Source organism: Lipotes vexillifer, unplaced genomic scaffold (assembly GCF_000442215.2).
Source record: "Lipotes vexillifer unplaced genomic scaffold, Lipotes_vexillifer_v1.1 scaffold214, whole genome shotgun sequence".
NCBI lineage: Eukaryota > Metazoa > Chordata > Mammalia > Artiodactyla > Lipotidae > Lipotes > Lipotes vexillifer.
The window spans coordinates 1,219,938-1,241,920 of NW_006788863.1; the positions used below are offsets into that span (position 1 = coordinate 1,219,938).

At 37.3% G+C, this 21,983-nt stretch overlaps 1 protein-coding gene across 1 annotated transcript in view; it reads right to left on the minus strand.

The window, feature by feature from the left end:
• Positions 1-21,983, minus strand: part of PDGFC (platelet derived growth factor C) — a 218,289-nt gene that overhangs the window by 87,946 nt on the left and 108,360 nt on the right. The window contains exon 2 of the mRNA XM_007461873.1: positions 4,796-4,991. Coding sequence (XP_007461935.1) covers positions 4,796-4,991 — 196 coding nt within the window. The remainder of the gene's footprint in view (positions 1-4,795; positions 4,992-21,983) is intronic.

A 21,983-nucleotide genomic window follows, 5' to 3' on the forward strand; every position in this document is an offset into this window, starting at 1 on the left:
AGCAGGACTTAATTATGAAGACACACTCAGAAATGAAATGGAGAGACATTCCACAGAACAAACGGGCTGGATAGCTCACAAATATCAGTGTCATGAAAGTGAAGAAAAGGCAAGAAAAGAGTTACAATAACCAACTTCAATCAATGACTGATTTACCGAATCAAAGCATAGTAAGAAAAAAAGCAAATAATGAAGTGATAACATATTGGGATCATGAGAAACATTGGAAAATCAGGTATATATCAGGTAATAGTTTCATGTTAAAGTTACATTTCGTGCAGGTGATACTGGTTTTCAGAAGACAAAGGAAATATCCTAGCTCTTAGGTGATACATGGTGAGGTATAAAGTGTCATTATCTCTAACTTATTTTTAAAAGCCAAATTAAATGAATAAAAAAATGTCTCCCAAAGGGAAAAAAGGCCTCTTAGAAAAGTAAAACAAAACCAAACAAAGTACTTCAAATAATATAAGAAAATCTTCATCCATCATCATATTCAATATCGATGTGTTAACAGCAAACCTTTTCCTTCCAGTGGCCAAAGATGAAATGATTTCAACAACAAAGTAAACAACAATAGCACTGCGTTATAACACAGGGCATAAAATAAATCTCCATGAGTCTATACTGATACAAATGATTGAAGAAATAAAAGAAGGAAGGAAGGAGGGAAGGAAGAAAAGAAAGAAGGAAGGAAGGAAGGAGGGAAGAAAAGGAAAAGGAACAAATTTTCTTTACTGAGGAATTCCCATTAATCTATGTATATATTCCCCCCTCTAGGAGGTGTAACTTAATCACTGTCTCCTAGAACGTGGACTGGACTTAGTCACATACCTCCATATAATAGCATATGAAAGGGAAATGTATTTCCTCACCAGAGGAGAAGCCCACCTGACCTGAGTGATTATTGTTAACACCGTCAGTGATGAGTGCGGCTGGTAGTACGTACCCTCTGCCACCATATGAGGGGAAGAGCAGCTCACCTATTTGGAACCCTTCCCCCAAACCAATAACCTCAGTGTAATCATGAGGAAACATCTGAAGAACCTAAACTGAGGCTACAAATTACCTGACCACTACTCTTCAAAACTGTCAAGGCCATGAAAGACCAAAAAGAGAAACTAACAGATCGGAGGAAACTAAGGAAGCTTCAGGACTAAATGCAAGGCTCATCCTGGAAAGGATCCTGAACCAGAAGAAACACACGGAGTGACCACACTGCTGACATCTGAGTAAAGCATGTAGTTCAGTGAGTGGCATTGTATGGATGCTGGCGTCTTAGTTACGCAAATATGTGGTGGTGATGGAAGACATAACGTGGGAGGAACCTGGGAATATGGAAACTGTACCATCTTTGCAACATTCTGTAAGTCTAAAGTTACTCCAAAGTTTAAACTTTATTTTTTTTTAAAGAAGCAAACTCTAAAATCAGGAAGTCAGAGACACCTCCTCATGCAATCAACAACTTAATAAGAAATAGAAAAGAGTAAAAAGAACTGACTGGAAGAAAGACATCTTTTTCATGAACCATATCTTTTTTTGCACAAATCCAAAATAATTGCCAGAACAATTATTAAAATAAAGAGCTTAGCGAGTTTGCTAGATATAAGATCAATACCAAAAAACTGATTGCCTTTCTATATACCAGCAATATACAATTAGAAATGTAATTTTCAAACAGGGATTTTAGTAAGAGACCACAGAAAGAAATCTAAATAATGATGCATCACATCTTTATAAAGAATAGTTTAAAACTGTACAGACAATAAAGAAGACCCAAATAATTGGAGAAGCGTAAAGTTCTCAAGGACAGAAAGGTCGTTACAATAAGGATGTCAGATCTTCTCAGAATGATCTATACGTGCAAGGCTATTTCAGTAAAAATCACAGCAGGAGTTTTCAAGGAACTTGGTAACCTATTTCTGAAAACATATATTGAAGAGTAAAATGGTGAGGATGCTCGAAAAGGAGAGGAAAACAAGGCGACTTCCCTACCACACAGCTCCTGTAACGCTACAGTAATTGAGACAGGGTCAGTCTGGTACACAGCGGGGCACAGTAAACCCAAGGAACAGAACAGAGAACCGAGAAACGGGCCAGATCAGATACAAAAGCCTGACCTGTAAGTTAGCTGGCTTTGCACATCATTGGAAGAAAGTGTGACTATTCAATAAATGATGTCAGGGGCTTCCCTGGTGGCGCAGTGGTTGAGAGTCTGCCTACCGATGCAGGGGACGCGGGTTCGTGCCCCGGTCCGGGAAGATCCCACATGGCGTGGAGCGGCTGGGCCCATGAGCCATGGCCGCTGAGCCTGTGCGTTTGGAGCCTGTGCTCCGCAACGGGAGAGGCCACAGCAGTGAGAGGCCCGCGTACCACAAAAAATAAAAATAAATAAATAAATAAATGATGTCAGGACTCTATGGGATACCCTAGTGAAGAACCTCACATCGATAAGATGAATTACAGATGAATCAAGGACTTAAATGTGGAAACCAAAGTTTAAATAGCCAAAGATCCCAGTAAAGACTGGGCAAAAGACATAAGCAGGCATTTCACAGCAAAGGATATCTGAGTAGCCAATAACAATATGAAAATTTTCAAGCTCACTGCTAATAAGAAGAAACAAATACGAATTAACATTAAGGTACAATTCTACACTTACCCTAATACCCAGAATTAAAAGAATGCCAAATCAAAAGGTTGGGGAGAATGCAGAAAAACAAAATTATGTATATTGTTGGTAGAACTGTAAATTGGTCACTTTTAAGAATAATTTAACTCTACCTCATGAAGTTGAAAATATTAATTTCTTAAGACAGCAATACCATTCTCAGCTATAGATTCGAAGAAAGTTTTCTTGCACTTTGGACAAGGAGAGTTGGAAATAAGCCAGACATTCATCAAAGCGGAAAAGACAAGAAAGGTTGCCTATTTATACAATGGAGTACGGTCCGTCACAGAAAGCAAAGGATCCAAGCTCTCTGCATCCACATGAACTCGAAAAACATCACACTGCATCAAGTCACAGGAGTAAGCATGTAGTATTATCCCACTGATATATACTTCAAAAGAGGCAAAACAATTTTAACAGGCTAGTTCACAGGGAGATGTGTACATGTGGTAAAATTACAGAGAAAATTGGGAGGTCGAGGAAAAATAGAAAAACTTAAGACAATGATTATTTGTGCAGCAATAATAGGAAGGTAAATCAAGGAAGCACAAAAAGAAGGGATTTCAGAACTATTGGAGAGTCACTTTTCTCGAGTCTCATATGGTGAGTGACGTTGAGCCACAGAATGCTACGGTAGGCATCCTGGACGATAGTTTATCTTCTGTGATCTAACTACTCACATGCATCACACACACACGCATGCACACACGCATGCACACAGGACGCTGCCTGTCCCGTCACACGTCCAGCCAGGCGTGCAGGTGTCACGTGGCCCTCCTGGCACTGACCTGTGGGAACAGAACTCCTGTCACTGCCACTGCTGTCACTGATCCTTTGTCTCGGAACCGGGAGCCTCCTGTCTGCAATCAGCATCCATGAGACTGTGGTAGGTTAACTTGCTACTTTGCAAGGAGGGCCAAACCTTAAACCCTCTGCAGTTTTTACAACATTATGTAATCCTCCACATGAAAAGAAGGCAAGAGGTGTAGAACGGCATGGTGATAAAACATCTCTACGAGGGTTAGAAAAATGGATTTTAGTACGTGTTGAGTTATAAAACATGAATGAGATCTAGGGCAGCTACTTTACTTCTCTGGCTTGTTTGCTTATCTATAAAATGAAGGGTTGAATAACACCATCTCTAAAAATAGCTAGAATAACTTATCCTTCTCAAAGCCTAAAATTAGAGATGTAAGGGGAAAAAAAACCTGAAACGCATAGCCACAGAAAGAAGAACTTGAAAGAAAAAATGTAGCTATATATAAATGTTAAAGATACAAATTGTGATGACAGCAAGTATAAAGTTTATCTTATCTGTATTGAAATATTTATCTGTAATATACCATAAAGAGAAAATTCTCTTTTAACTTGTATATCAAAGGGAAAATAAAGAACCCCACAAAGAAGCTCAAGTGAAATATTTTCATGATACACAAATGCCATTGAAGTGAAAAATCTTCCCTGAGACCACCCAACCTTGACAAGTATATTCACATAGGATTTAAAGACTAATATTTGTATGACATACGGTAGGTGGTCTTTTGCGTGGGTGAAATACTCCAGCTGACTCTGGTTCATGAAAGCTTCTAGGAGAATTATGATAAATTTCTACCTGGCCAACTATAATGTTAGCCTAAATGTTTAATTCTGCTTTCAGAACTGTACTTATTCCTTGTAATGAAATATTCAAATTTCTTAGTTCTGGGTGTATGTATGTATGTATGTATCTATTTGTGTACCTATGGATACTGGATAGCACGGACACTGCTCTTTCTTTTTATAGCTTACTATTTATCTTATTGATTTGGCTATAAGGAAGCTCAAAAGTTTTGGCACTAGTGGTAACTCTGGCACAACCTTCCTTCCTTTACTTGGCTTTTGATTCTCTATTCCTTATTTTATAAATTGTTTTAGTCTATATGTAATTTCTTTTTAACCATATATTACCTCACATTACTTTCAGATGTAGATAGAAACAGAGCTTAAATAAGGTTGTAAATTTCTTGGATCATCAGAAAAACATGAGAACAAAAGATGCCATTTAAAATCACAGCCTCAAAATAAAGCAACTTGAAAGACTGCAACAGTTGTTACACTGTTGGAATTTCAAGTATGATCACTTACTTGCATATGTCATCTTCTGGGTCTTCAAGCCCAAATCTCTCATCAAATGTGAGCTGTATCCACACATTTTCCTCTACTGCTACTAATCTCCAGACCAAGACCATATTTCTTGGATAAGTATGAGGAAACCTCGGGCTGTGAATACTTCCATTAGTAGACACACTAATAATTCTCTCATGCTGGGGATCTTGTACTCCTGAAAGTAAAAACATAAGCATAGACACACACTTAGAACAGACATTTCAAAAATTATAGGTTTCAAAATAACTTCTGAAAAAAGGTAACCAATACAAGCCCAAAGTTTCCCATGAACTGTAATTACTAAATGATTTCAACCCTTAAATGACCTCGAAAAACAAAATGAGGTCAAAGCAATGGTATCAATTTCTTGTTGTAAGGCAACTAACAGCGGTCTATGAAGATATGAAATTATAAGAAATGTCGCAGGACTTCTCAGTGACTTTAAAAGGCTAACATGAATTTTAAATTTCTAAGAGGAGAATACAGTATAAAATCGCTTCCAAGTTTATTAGGCATGGCAACCTTTTACACAGTGAAATGCCAAAATACATTGTTATTAATATCTTTTTCTTTTGCTTAGATTGCTGGGGGAGACATGAGGGCACGGGCAAATTGAAACAATTTGTTGAGACAAAAATGTTCTTTTTTTACTGAAGCATAGTTGGTTTACAGTGTTTCAGGTGTACCGCAACATGGTTCATTTATATATAGATATTTTTTTCAGATTCCTTTCCATTATAGGTCATTACAAGATATTGAATATAGTTTCCTGTGCTATACAGTAGGTCCCAGTTGTTTATCTATTTTACACACAGTAGTGTAGAGACAAAAGTGTTCTTCTATCCACCCAACTGAGAGTTCATAATGAGAGGAAACAAATAATTGGTATTTGGAAAAGGAGCAGCTGTTTACCTACACAAAGAAAATCTAAGAAATAAGACAGTTACACTTTTCCAGGCCATGAAAATCCAATCCATTGTTTGCTAAATCCCAGTAAAAAAAAAGAAACAAAAAACCTTTTAAAGACTCTTTTATTCAATTTCTAAAACAATTTAAAAGTCCTAAACTGCACCTTGAACACATGAAGTAATGTGCATGGCAAAACACCTGACACGTTTTTTGTTCAACTTTGATATACTCATAACATCAGGACAACAATATTATACTGTACCAATACCTCATTAGTTTTCATGATTTAGAGATATGTTTCATAAGACTGAACTTTGTATTTGCAGTATTATACAGAGAGAAGAATATCATTACTTTATAAGCGCCATTTTTCCTTTATTTGCCCATTTCCCAACATCCAATCTCAATATATGCATAGTTACTTTCAGAAACATGAAAAAATTCTCATTTTATTGACTCCTTTTAGGTACATCCCATCAAACTGTGCCATACAGAGTTGTCTAAGGCCTATTACATCATTGACATTTTATACTAAAGTACGTTTTTCTTCTCTCTCTCTTTTTTTCTACTATGGTTTTCTGCCTTCTCCTCTTCAATTCTTTCACTCCCATACCCTACTTCCCTTTTTTTAATTGAAACATAATTGAGTTACAGTATTGTGTTAGTTTCAGGTGTACAGCAAAGTGATTCAGTGATACATACATATGTACCTACTTTTTTCAGATTCTTTTCCATTATAGGTCATTACAAGACACTGAGTACAGTTCCCTGTGCTCTACAGTGGGTCCTTGTTGGTTATTTGTTTTATAGACAGTAGTATGGATCTGTGAATCCTAATTTCTTCTTGACCAGTGGACTCCTCCATGCCAAGTTTGCCTGCTAAGTATTTCAACTCCACGTGCTCTCTCCATGATTTTACACCAATGACCCTGCTTCCCGCTCTGGAAGGCAGACTCTCAGGCGACCCCCAGTGTCCCTCACGCGTCAGGAGCCCCTGCCTTGAGTGGGTGGAAGCTGTGACAAGGGGTATTACTCCCATGATCAGGACAGTTAACTCTGAGTTAACCAAAAGTTAGATTATAGGAGAAGCCTAACCTAATACGGTGAGCCCTTAACAGAAGCTGGCCCTTCTTGATCTTAGAAATTCCAAGTGTGAAAGACACTCAATGGGGAAAATTCTGTGTGGTGGCCTTGGAAAGGGAGCAGGCTGTGTGCCCAGGATGTGGGCGGCTGAGAGGTACCGAGAAAGAGGGGGCTTTATCCTGAAACCTCAAGAGACCTCGATGAATCGGAGGCAGACTCTTCACCAGCCTCCGGAAAGGAATCAAATCTCGCTCATACCTTGATTATAGTTTCGTAAAAACTTGGAGCAAAAGCCCAGTCTCCCAGGCCTGGATTTCTGAGCTCCAGAGCTGAGAGCAAACAAGGTGTATAAAACTGCGGGTTCATGGTGATTTCTTACCTAACAGTAGACAATTAATATACCTTCTGTTGGGCACAAAGCTATTTGATTTGCAAGTATGTCTTTTTGCCCTTCGTTCTTCAACGGCACTTAGAGTAATTGTAGCAACTTTTCATTTACTATTTATGTGACTCAAAATACATATTTCACACTGATAAAATGCAACTTATGAATATGCTCTAAGAAACTTCTTGAATTCAAAAGACAATGCCAAGTGTTATTTATTAGTCAGAATATGATTCGGGTTAGAGAATACCTGTTTAATTGTTAAGACACCCCAAATAATTTTAACAAGGTGTAGTTATGATTCCTAAAGCAGCTTTTTCATTCTCTTAAACTCAGCTGTTTCAACAATGAGTCTGTTAAGTATGATTTTATATTGTCTAAGACAAGATAAAGACAAACATAATTTCCTTTGAATATATACAGTGCATATAATGGGGAATATCATTATATTAGTAAATATGCCTTAAGTGCCATAGGATGTTTAAATTAAATAATTATTATTTATAATTATCACTTGTGCAAAAGCATGTTCCCTCTCACTGGGGGCTAATGTTTGATATGGCCATAGGTTATATTAACATATATCAAATAATCAATACCTCTCCTGTGCACATAATTTAGCACCAGTATATCTCATAAGGACACAGAGGATCTATCAAGTTAGATGAATTCTCCTCTATACGGACAATTTTTTAAAGAAAATGATTATAATCTACTATTAAAATTAAGTTAATATATTGTCTGTTTTCAAAGATTTCTTTTAAAAATGAGATATTTCCCCACTATCTAAATTTTAATACAATAGCCTACATATTTCAGAGGTATTTTAGAGCAGTAGCTTATATCAAGAGTCCTTCTCATTTTGGCAGCTAATATATTTTTTAATGAATTAATTTTTTCCAACCAAATTTATTAAAATATATTATTTGCCCATTCTGTCTTAAAAAAGAAAAAAAAAAACAAGAGTGCCTTATATCATCCACAGCACTGTTTACAAATATAACAGTGTTTACACTTTCATATGCGTAAACTACATGGCTACTAAAAGATCTGAATTCTATTTTTATATCTTCAGTCAAAAAAGCTCATGGCTAAAAAGTATATACTTAGATTGTGTTTACATCTTTATTTTTTCCTTTATAGTCCACAATTCCATTAAACTATAATTAAGCATAATTTAAAGGCTGAAAATCTAGGCCTTATTTGTGGTAAAAGAATTGTAAATTTCCTTTTAAGTTAAATTGCTGTTCCCCCAAAATCAGCTCAGAACGCAGTGAGGTTTGCCACCAAATACATATGATTTGCACATGACTGTCAACGTTACATGTAAATCTCAAACAATGAGGCCTATAATCGAAAAGAAAAATAAATGAGCAACAAAGAGTAGGATCTACCAAAATAAGACTTTGCATTCGTAGCTCAGTTGCTTAAAAAATCGTCTTTCCAAACACAGAACTTTACTAGGATTTTAGGGATGAGACAAGTACCTATTTTGTGACTACTTTATTGAACGTTTGCTTTTCCTAAACAATGGACAGTACACTCAAAGAAAGTACCAAAGAAATGAAACAAATGTTTGTCAGCAATCATTAACGTGTTTACAACATGCTCCTTGCAATGCATCCTCAACAAGAATAAGTCTTGTTCATCCAGATAAGACAGCATGAAAAGTGAAAATATATAAACACTAAATTTTAAAAATTAAAATTAACACCATTTCATATTATCCTACCCAACCCTCCTTGAGGTCAGAGTATTGAAAACTAACATGAAATAACAATAGAAAAGGAAAAGAAGGGAGATTAATAATTTGAAGACTCTAAAATTGTTGACTATATATGTTCACATACAATTCAGTTATGAAGAATCATTACACAATCTGTATGTACTCAATAAGTTAACAGTAAAACCAAAGCAATTTCATAATATTTGCCATGCATTTCAGACTGTTAGCCCCTTTAAAAGTATATTTATTGGGCTTCCTGGTGGCGCAGTGGTTGGGAGTCTGCCTGCCGATGCAGTGGACACGGGTTCGTGCCCCGGTCCGGGAAGATCCCACATGTCGCGGAGCGGCTGGGCCCGTGAGCCATGGCCACTGAGCCTGCGTGTCCGGAGCCTGTGCTCCGCAACGGGAGAGGCCACAACAGTGAGAGGCCCGCGTACCGCAAAAAAAAAAAAAAGTATATTTATTAAGAAAGAAAGAGGGAAGGAGTAAGAGAATCATGAAAAGCAATAAAAAAATTTAATGCTTGAAAAGCTGTATTATTTAAAAAGATAACATCAAGAAAGAAGTTCTGTAGGGACTTCCCTGGTGGACGGGTGTGCAAGACTCCACACTCCCTATGCAGGGGGCCTAGATTCCATCCCTGGTCAGGGAGCTAGATCCCACATGCATGCCGCAACTAAGACCCGGAGCACCAAAATAAATACATACATAAACATTAAAAAAAAAAAAAAGTCTGTGGACAAGATGTAATTCCTAAAGAAAGAGAAACCATCCAGGTCCTTCCCCATGCTAACGCTTTAAGTTGGCAATAGCAGAAAAGACCTGGAGGGTTAAGAATGAGGTAAAAAGAAAGGCCTCCAGTTTTGGTTTAGCTTCAAGTTCTGAAGAATTCCGGTTCCTGTTCACATAGCGAGGGTGTAGGGATGTGTCCCCCAAAACTGGTAGATTTCACAGGTGTATTGTGAGATTTTTGATGGATTTACTTCCAAATATATGTTACCTTCAAATTGCGTTAGAAAAGGTATTTCTGTAATAGTCAGGTGCACCTATTTCCAAATCCTTCCTTGATGCATACACATACTCACTGGTCTTATTTGTGCTTTGGTCTGCTATTTTTTTTGCCTGTGATAATCCTTCTTTATCTTAATCTTGCTAGTTTTTTATATGGCTACTTCCATTTTCAATCTCATTAACTCTTCATTAGCAAATTTCACTTTTAACAAAAGTTCGTTAAAATCATTTAACACATATATACATGCACACATACATACATATATATATGTATTTGTTGCTAGTTTCACTGGCTCCATAAATTGGCACTTTTTGCCTAGAAAATCCAGAGTAATCTCACCTAATCTTATTTGATTCTGTAGAGAGAACGTATACTTAAACTCCACAGGGCAAACAAATCTCTCTCCATAAATTCCAAACTATATAGAAGTACCTTGTTTTCATGCTTAATATTTTAAATTCTGACTAAACACAAAAGTACAATAATACTTAATACAATAACACAAACAAACTGAGACAAGTTTTTGTTTTCTTATTGGCTCCATCTACTGTTTCCCATACTTTAAAACAATAGCAAAATAAAACAGACAATCAAAAAAAGTTAGTGTCGTCTACCTCAAACTGTTTACAAATTGCAAAAAAAAATGTTCACTAAGGAAAAATAAAAGATTGCTATATTAATTAAGCCATAAAAACAAATGCAATTATTTAAAATATGCCCAATTGAAGTTCTTGAATTTATTCCAGAAGATAATCATTTTATTCCTCAAGGGAATGAATAGTCAAAAATCATATAATGACACCCTATTACGTTTCATGCGCGGTACCAAGGGCTTGGGACATCAGAACAAGACAAAGCCTTGTCCTCTTAATGTGACAACATCTAGGACAGTAATTTAGTATCATTCCTAGACTAGGTATTCTAGTAAATACATATTCAATTATCAAAACCCACTTCAGACGTCACCTTTTATGGAATGTAATCCTTAATTCCCTTTGTACATTCCTTTAGGAATGCATTTTTTAAAAAGTATTTTATTGATGTATAGTTGATTTGCAACGTTGTGTTAATTTCTGCCGTGCAGCAAAGTGATTCAGTTATACAGATATATACATTCTTTCTTATGCTCTTTTCCATTATGGTTTAACTCCAGGAGATTGGATATAGTTCCCTGTGCTATACAGTAGGACCTTGTGGTTTATCCTTCCTATATAACAGTTTTCATCTGCTAATCCCAAACTCCCAATCCATCCCTCTCGCAGCCCCTCTCCCTTGGCAACCACAAGTCTGTTCTCTACGTAGGACGGCATATTTTAATCGTCACGTGTAGGCTGACGTTTCTTTCTTTTCTGCCACACTCTGAACTTCTAGTGAGGTAGAAAATCTTCTAGGCAAAACTGATTTTGAAGTCTGAAACCAGTATCTAGCTCTGTGCCTGGCACATGGCACCACACACTACATATTGTTAGTATAAAGAAACTTGATATCTTGGAACTTGGCAATAAAACTGTTTCAACATTCCGTCCTTCATTCATAAGTTTCCAGAGACAATACATATGAGAATAAGAAGCTTTTACGATGTACATTCCTCCCCAGTTAAGGTCCCTTTATTCATATTTACTCCAAGTTCATCTATTTTAACCTACATATATATTTCAGCTGAAGGTGACAGATTACTCATTACTGAGATTTGCCATTTTCTTAACATACTAACTCATTTTAAAATAAAATGTGTTTTATAATTTTACCACACTGAGAATGCCATAATTATTGTCATTATTTTATCTTAACTCTGAACTATGAATCAGTTGATAATAAAAATCTGTTATTCTGTGACTTCCCTGGTGGCGCAGTGGTTAAGAATCTGCCTGCCAATGCAGGGGACGAGGGTTCGAGCCCTGGTCTGGGAAGATCCCATGTGCCGCGGAGCAACTAAGCCTGTGCACCAGAACTACTGAGCCTACGCTCTAGAGCCTGCGAGCCACACCGAAGACCCAATGCAGCCAAAAATAGAGTAATGAATTAATTTTTAAAAATCTGTTATTTTAGGCAAGACACTTGATATCAGGGTTTATTTTTTTATAAACTAGAGATAATCAGAGACTGTTTTAAAGTTCATATGAAACGATGCTCGTATAAACTAACCACCTTGATAATTACAAATCAGTATGTACGTGAAGGAGAAACTTTATCCATCACATTCGACCTAATTCAAACACAGTGAGAAAGAAAATTTATTATCAGGTATCCAGTTTTTCTGATGTTAGTAAATAGAAGATTGCTATGGAAGATAACGCAAAATTGGTCAATATGTATACGGAATCCAATTTCACAAAGATCAAGCTGATGACGCAAGAAGCAGTAATTTTTCGGCAGTGATGCAAATTTCTGATTCCCTTCTACAGGCTGATTGCAGAAGGAGGAAAGAGGATAACTTTGTAGAAATTATGCCATTTCTTTGACTTGGCACTATCTTTAAAAGAGGTTTGAATTCTTTTGTACCTAAAAAGAGGTAAAAGAATTCAGCCATAAGCCTCCTACCTACCTATGAGCAATGGTAAGAAATGCGGGCCCATGTTCAGAAGTTCATAGCAAAACTTCCAAATGCAATGAGGGGAAGTTTTTATACATGAGCATCCGCACAGCATCCCTCCCCCTGCCCACCGGCACTGTGAAGCAGCCCTGGTTGACTACCCAGAAATATGCCTGGAAAATCAACATGAGTCCGTTTCCCTCATTGCATGGATGGCTCTAAGGGGCCAGAGTGAATCCAGTGGCTTTTTTTTTTTTTCCCCCCTCAACAGTTGGGGATTAGACCATGTTGGGCGCAGAAGTAAGGTCCAGAGCTGCTGTAGCCAATAAGCTGTCATATCAGAATCCAGTCTGATGGAAAAGTCAATGCACAGAAGTAGACAGACACACAGCAGTACAGCAAAGTGGAGCCAGATCCCAGCTCAAACCACACAGTAAATTCAGCCCATCTCTGGGCTTCTCGGGTACATGACTAAACAAATCACTTTTACTATTATTCGAGTTAGAGTTAAGGTTTTTACGCATGCGACCAAAATCAAAATGGGCCGTGGTTCAGGCCCATTATCCTGGCGTGATTATTACTGGTGTTCCCTGTTTATGCTTGAAAATATCTGGATTAATGTTACAAAGGACATGCACGGCAAGTAAGATCTATAAAGTTCTGCTCTTGAGGCACGAGATATAGAAATGGTAATGATTTGACAGCATGGTATTTTAGCCTTAAGGTAGTGGTAAAAATAACCTATTTGGGTTTTATACAATGGGGTATGACATAACATTTTCAGTGAAGGCTCAATTATGGGAGACACATTGGCAGTAATCTTCTTACCTCTTACGCTGCAGGATAAATCGCCAAGTATATAAACACAGAATCTCCTTAAAGCCTTTACTGCACACTAATTAGTAACGAATATAATTGTATACACACACATTACACACACCATTACACAGAAACATGTTTGAGCAATGCTATTAGTTTTTATTCTGCATTAAATTGTGCATTACTTTACATACCACAAGGCGGCTAAAACCAGAATATAGAACAGAGACAAATGAGAAATAAAAGAAACACTCACTTTAAAGATTCACTATTGATTTCATTTTTTCAATATTTAATTGACTCTCCTGTTGAATTAAAACTATTATTCAGTGTAGAAAGTTTACATTAAATACCAGGAGCTCTGAAATATTTTAAGCAGCGAAATGTATTTACGTGAAATATTATGACACATGATTAAGCGCAAATTCATATTACTTAACCTCTAAACAAAGAAAGATGCTTATTTAAGAAAAGATATGTCCAATAAAGAACCTAATCCATTTGGAGACTCAGGATCTGTTAGTGTACTGTATCTGCACTGGACGTATAATTTACAACATTCAGATGGAATTTACCAGCAATTTCAAATGTGGAAAGCAGTGACCTATTTCTTTGTGAACACACAATGTCTAGATACAGTAGTGACATTTCGATGGGAAGATGTTTAAAATGCGTCAAGGAGGGCTTCCCTGGTGGCGCAGTGGTTGAGAGTCCACCTGCCGATGCAGCAGACGCGGGTTCGTGCCTCGGTCCGGGAAGATCCCACATGCAGCGGAGCGGCTGGGCCCGTGAGCCATGGCCGCTGGGCCTGCGCATCCGGAGCCTGTGCTCCGCAGCAGGAGAGGCCACAACAGTGAGAGGCCCGCGTACCGCAAAAACAAAAAAGAGGGTGTAGTCTTCCCTTAAAAAAAAAAAGATAGAAGGAATGAGTGAAGAGCAGTTACACTGGACGTGATTGCCCTTCACAGGCCACATTCAAGCAGACTTATGCTCATGAATATTCTAACCATTCTGCTCTGCTGGGAAACATCACCTCCCTACCCCACCCTCCAAAACCAACAACTGTGATGTTAGAATGTGTATAAAACACAACTGTGAGACTTTTAAAAGAAGTGGAAGTCGCAAATAATAATATCAATAAAACACATAATTTTGGTGGGGAAATAGATTACTTAAATTTTACTTCTCAAAGCAAAGGCATTTTTTAATAATGATCAGGAGACACCAAATCATGCCAAGCTATTTCATCTCAGCTTATGTTATTTTATTGTCTAGTTGGGCTATTATAAGGGCGAAAATAAGCACAAACATAAAGATGTCGAATAACTGCCCTGAATATAACCGTTAGCAGAGTTCTTCAGCAACAGCTACTTTTATGACAATAGTTTTAAAATCAAACCAAAGATCCAGAGTCAAGCAGTCTAAAAAGAGGAGCTGAAACACAGGATGGGACAGAGTCAAGGAGATACATATTTTGAATTTTGAACACAATTTCAAAGCAGGAACTGAACTGAACTTTACAGAGTTCACTGGAAGTTTCCTTTGTGAGGAGGGGTGACTCTCTGACACTCCTTACCACTGGTTCCTTCAACATTATTCAAAAATACCTACTCCCCTAGCTTCTGATCTCAGGGAAGATTCTGAGGATACGTCTGTCAGATTGGATGGTGTCAGATGCCACAAGAAGATTAAGAATCCTTCTGCGTGGTATTTGCACTGTTTACGTGAGTGTAATCCCCAACCAGCAAATGGACCAGCTGCATTCGTGACCTCCCAGCAAGGGAACAGACCTGTCTCAACAGAGCATTTCCTTGAAAATTCTTGCCCATGAAATCTGATTTTGATGCTGGAAACTCTCCACCCATGTTTCCTATAAATCCATCCATCGCTCTTCTGAAAGAAATCGAGCACTGTCCAAAGAAATGGAACAAAGTTACGAAAAACGCATGCGCAGGGAGTGAGGCGAAGCAGGAGAAAACTGGCGGGAGAAAAAGTACAAATTGTCCTTAATTTAATTACAGCAACTGTAGTAACACTAATTACCTTGACATGTGGCTATCTATCACTCTTATTTTCCAGTAGAGATCAGGATTTTTAAAGAAAGATATTCATAACAGAAGCATGAAGAGCAACTATACTAATCACTTACAACACATGATTTAAATTCACAGAGATCTATCCCTGCACAGCCACACAAACCGTCAAAATATTTATTTTATAGCAGTCATCATACTCTCAATTTTTTTTTTTTTTTTTTTGCAGTAGGCGGGCCTCTCACTGTTGTGGCCTCTCCCGGTGCGGAGCACCGGACGCGCAGGCTCTGTGGCCATGGCCCGCAGGCCCAGCCGCTCCGCGGCATGTGGGATCTTCCCGGACCGGGGTACGAACCCGTGTCCCCTGCATCAGCAGGCGGACTCTCAACCACTGCGCCACCAGGGAAGCCCCATACTCTCAAATTTGATTGCAATGTTGTAATCCTGTTAAAAGTCATCCGGAACAAAAGATTTATGATGGGGAAGCAACACACCAAGAAAAAGCCCCTGATATAAAAAAATGTATTAAGACTTTCACTCAGGAATTAACAAGAACCTTTTATTCAGTAAGTTCTGACAAAGAAAGTTAGGTATCAATGAAGGATGGAAAATAACTCTAAGAAACACCAGAATAATCAATCACACTTTGAGAAACATCCTGCTACTCTCTCTACACCGTAACAGCCAAAACAATATGCCAGGGGACGTTACCTTGAGCACATCAGAGAACACACAACTGAGAACAGAGATGTTTCAGTAAGCATGCTGCAGTCTGCAGATTATTAGGAATAGGAAAACAGCCCTGAAGCACCGGCACAACTGGCCAGACGTTTAGAAGCACAAGGATGTGAGGACTCCCACTATGAAAGGAAAACAGTCCAGTCTACACTTGCTCGTGTCGAAGAATCAGGTAAGAATGTGATCCCACCTAAAGAAATTCTCTGCTTTAACAGGGTTCATTGTGTCAACCTTAATCACGTGAGATGATGTCAAGCGTGTATAAGAAACGTTTAAAATGGAGAGTAAATAAAATATATGTTCCGCTTACCTTTCAAATGTTCTCTCTCCTCTTTTCTATGCCAGTCCAGATGCTTGGGGATAGTTCCTCCCTGCCAGTAGATGGAGATAGTAAAATTGAGTCTTTTGATGACCTCAGATCCTAATCTAGGGGGTTCAGAATCTTCAGTTTCAGATTTTGGAAGTAAAAATAGCTTGAATGATTGAGAAGACACACAAAGCTTGTAATAAGTGTTATCTGAGTCAGTCAAATGAACTTGTATTCATGGTCATTCGTAACAATCTATAAGGGAGAGGTCTTGGCTGGCATAGAAAAAAATTCAAGAAAGAGCATTATTTTGTAGGATATATTCCCTTGACGCTTCATTCTTCCCAGATCTTGCACGTTTACTCAACTAGTGTTTATTAAGCAGCTACTCAAAACTGCAGGTTACAGACCCGATGTTTCCGTACACATTTATCTCTTTAATATTTTTAACAACCCTGTGAAGTAGAAATAACTATCCCCTAGTATCTTGTCCCAGAAACTGTATTTTTAAAAGTTCCAAATGGTGAGCTGACTCTTGCTTGCCAAGGTTCTGTGGTCCACACGATGCTTAAGTCAATGGCTTCTCAGATTTAGGCAGAATTAAGTTTCTCCTTCTTACTGATAAAGGGACCTTGAATCTACCCCTTATCCTCTTCACAAGTAAAATCTAGGTTTCAATATTCTTCATTGTCTGGTTGTGCCTCGATTTCAACATAACATATTCTGGGAAACTAGGGCATTATACAACCACTTAAACAAGAGTAATACCAAATTTGTTCAAGAATGACTGACTAAAATAAAACCACTCTCTGTATACAAGTCACTGTAGTCTTCCTGCCCAAATGAATACACTAATATTTATATACCTCTTTCTAGTTCTCATAAATGATGTTCAGACTACAAAATGTTTTCTTATCAACAGGTTTCTTCCGGCTACCTCAACAGCCTGAAAGACCAAATGTATTACGCAAACTTCATTACTGTAAAAATAGAGTTGGTCGTCACAGTAAGTTGGCCATATAATTTCTTGTCCAAACCAACACATTTTTAAGCCTGAAAGAGGGCAGTATTATTAACTGTGTCAGGACCACAGATATAAACCAGGATGGTCCCCAGACAACCTGGGCACATGGTTACCCTAATAACAAATGACAGCATTAACCTTCAATCCAGGTCTTTTGTGTCTAAATCAGGAAATCTTTCACCCTGAACATCTGTGTGATGAATTCTTAAGTGTATGTTTTCCTCTTAGCATCTTTAGTCAACTCAGCACACCGAGTAGAACTTTTTGTTTTCATAAACTTGGTAATATCTATTGCTTTCACAGTACTTTATTTCAAGGTAAGTTAAAACAACAAAACAGCAAAAATCACAATCCTAATAACTTTCTCTGTTTAACCACTTTTTAACGAGTTATTTGTGAGGTCTTTCTAATACTACCAAGGAATCGGGAGACATTTTTACCAATTATTGCTGATTTGCTGGATTCTGGCTCCATTCCAGTGCTTGGACCAATAAGTTTGACATTAATTCTACCTCTAACTATAAACAGGTTCCAGAGTTTGGTACTCCTTAACAAATGATAAATTCCTTATTAATTGGGAGAAGATAAAAGGTCATTTAAAAGGTACTTTAGCCCATCGACCGATGATGGATAAAGAAGATGTGGCACATATATACCATGGAATATTACTCAGCCATAAAAAGAAATGACGTTGAGTTATTTGTAGTGAGGCGGATGGAGCTAGAATCTGTCATACAGAGTGAAGTAAGTCAGAAAGAGAAAAACAAATACCGTATGCTAACACGTATATATTGGAATTTAAAAAAGAAAAAAAAATGGTCATGAAGAACCTAGGGGCAAGATGGGAATAAAGATGCAGACTTACTAGAGAACGGACTTGAGGACACGGGGAGGGGGAAGGGTAAGCTGGGACGAAGTGAGAGAGTGGCATGGACATATATACACTACCAAAAGTAAAACAGATAGCTAGTGGGAAGCAGCCGCATAGCACAGGGAGATCAGTTTGGTGCTTTGTGACCACCTAGAGGGGTGGGATAGGGAGGGTGGGAGGGAGACGCAAGAGGGAGGAGATATGGGGACATATATATACGTGTAGCTGATTCACTTTGTTATGCAGCAGAAACTAACACACCATTGTAAAGCAATTATACTCCAATAAAGATGTTAAAAAAAAAAGATAATGCTTGAACTGGTTTTAAAAGTTTAGCTCCTAATTCTCTTAATTTTTCACTCAGGGAAATGGACAGTGTAGTTTACTATGGACCCAAAAATAAAATAAAATTAAGTCAAAAAATAAAAATAAATAAATGACAAATGACAGCATTAACCTTCAATCCAGGTCTTTTGTGTCTAAATCAGGAAATCTTTCACCCTGAACATCTGTGTGATGAATTCTTAAGTGTATGTTTTCCTTTAATAAGGGTTAAAAACTATAGAAAAATGAAGCTATACTAAAAGTAAAAACTGCTTACCTTTCACAGTGAGTGCTGTCTCACGTATATAATCATTAACTTACTTGATTATTCAATTTTTAAAGTATCTGTGTGTAATTTCATTAACAAACTCCAAAAGATCATGGATTTTGCTTAGGTTTTTGTTTTGCTTTGTTTTAATTGTTTGCTTTTTTTCCTAAGGTATCCCCCCCACCGAAATAACATAACACCTCACCCAAAACAGACACTTGATCATTGTGTGTTGACTGGCTGAGCTGTCAGGAAAGGCCCATGTTGCAGCTGCAAACACATTTACAAAGGAAGTTCAGAAGATAAAAAGGATGGCATGTGGGTAGACTCCTGGCATATTGCTACTTTCTGAAGATCTCTGGCCTTTAGAAGAATCAACCAAAATCCCTCGCATTATATGCAAAGACGCCAGCAATCTACTGCCACGCCATCAAAGCTGTTTCTATGGAATTGAGTTATACTAAATTCCTATTTGGAATTACTTCACTGTATCTCTGAGATCTCTAAAAGAAACCTTCAAGCAACTGTAAGATTTCATCCATACAGCATCATATTCAGGGAAGAAACTCTTTTTCCCTTTCTGAGATCAAAAGTCGAGTACCTATTCTAAAAAATAAAATCCCCATTCTCTCTTGGTCAGGCTTTAGAAACACGTATATACGAAACACGGACAAAGTTGAGATTTTCACTTCACAATTCCCTTTCTTACACGATTCCAAGATCAAAACGTGTTTTAGTTAGCTTTATGCTTTTATTTTTCTGTGCCAGATGAGAGGTATAAAAGGTAATGTTAAAAACTGATTGTGAGCGTTATGGGATGGTGGGATAATACAATAGCACCATTATGGCGAACAGCATGATATAGGCTGGTCTATACAGAATATAATAATGTAGGAAGTTGTTGAGACAGAAAACAAACCTTGATATCATTTGCTAAATAATGCCTATAATCCTCTGTTCCTTTATAATTGCTCCAATTATAAAACTAGGATTCCTCAAGAATGTTGAACTGATGAACCAAGTATAATAAGAGCTATTTTTTGATCCTTTTAAACCATGGCTTGAGAAAGTCTTGAGAATCTGATGAAAGATATGAATGTTCAAGCCAGAAAATTATATATCTAAATACAGACTCTCATAATTTTCACAAAATAGCATATAATTTCAGAGTATCCATCCAGCCCCTAGAAACTATCCATGCACCTTTTATCTATGAAATCAAGGCTAAGAAGGCTTTGCTCAAAAATAACTTGTCCATTATAAAGCAAAACGAGCACAGAACCATTTTGGTAAAACAGCATCAGTGCAAAAAAGTAAACAATTTAGCAATCAGGGATTAAAAAAGAAAATTATTCTGAAAGACTAACAAGTTTTGGAGTAAATAAAATATATACGTATGTATATACATACATACACACACATATATACATATATACACACACACATACACATATAATAGGTGTAGCATGTTTTTTACATAAAAATAATGGCAATATTTCAGACTTCCAGTGCAACTGTATAAAAGTGTTTAAAATATTTCCTGGAAAAATGTATCTAAAATGTGTAATTTAGGACAATCTAAGAATTCTTTACATTCACTTTTCAGTGATATTCTTCAAATATTCTCTTTTCAGGAAAAATTTTAAAGATTTGTTATCAAGAAATGTATACGAAAAACAGAAATAGACTCACAGACATAGAAAACACATTATCATTACCAGAGGGGATAGTGAAGGAGTGGGGGAGATAATTAGGAGTTTGGGAGGAACACACACACACTACTATGTATAAAATAGATAAACAAGGTTCCACTATATAGTACAGGGAGCTATACTCAATATCTTATAATAACTTCTAATGGAAAAGAATTGGGAAAAGAACACATATATGTAAAAGAAATGTAGACATAATATAAGATAGTTTTTTAACGAGAAGGATTGTTTACTATAATAGTTTAAAAGTGCAAAGGACAGAGCAATTACCAATGTTTGAGCACTAATTGTGGACAAGTAACTGTCGGGCACTCACGTGAACTGTCCTACAGCAATACTGTTAGGGAATTAGTAGAAGGAAAGAAATCATAAAGATCAGAGCAGAAATAAATGACACAGATACAAAGAAAACAATAGCAAAGATCAATGAAACCCAAAGCTGGTTCTCTGAGAAGATAAACAAAATTGATAAACTTTTAGCCAGACCCATCAAGAAAAAAAGGAGAGGACTCAAATCAATCAAATTAGAAATGAAAAAGGAGAAGTTACAGCTGACACCACAGAAACGCAAAGGATCATAAGAGACTACTACAAGCAACTATACACCAAAATGGACAACCTGGAAGAAATGGACAAATCCTTAGAAAGATACAACCTTCCTAGACTGAACCAAGAAGAAATACTGTTAGGGAGACTCTGGTATCACTGCTCCACCAAGGAGAACACTTCTAACAACACATCATGAGCACAGAGAATAAAAAAATGGTATTTATAAATGTGCCCCCCCTGCCCCCAGGGAAGATGCTCCCACCTGCAGGCATGGATTGATAACAAAGCTGCCTTCTTCTGGGGCAGCTGTAACTGTACCCTTAGGGTGGGTAGTAACAGGAGTTCACGTATTTTGAAATGGGCTGTGGTCCTCCTGAGCCATGCAGGGGGTCAGATAGCATGAAGCAGATCTAATTCAATCCTAGTTCTTTGGTGACCGAATTGATAGTGATTCATTTTCGGAAGATACTTAAGACAGCATTAGAAATTTTCATCTACTTTTGGTTTTAACAACCCAAAAGCCCGTTCAGTCAGGCTGAAAAGCAGTTATCACAAAGATTACATATGCTGTTATTTTTTGCTTCTTAAAGAAGTGTTATAATACAATTAAAATCTTTCACCAGACTTTCTATGTCATAAGGGAGATTAGAGAAAGTTTAAAAACACAACAGTACTGTATATATTTAAGTCCTCTGTAGGTAGTTGAGTATTTTACTCAATAATATTAACTAAAACAGTTTTTTCTTGACAAATGTACAGTAGGTAGGTTCTTTCTTTAGTGAGCATGGTACAGAAAATGTATGGGAAATCAGTGCACAGTGAGTACAAATTCAATCAGCATTGGATTCAGGCTCATGCAAGGCTCCGGAATCAT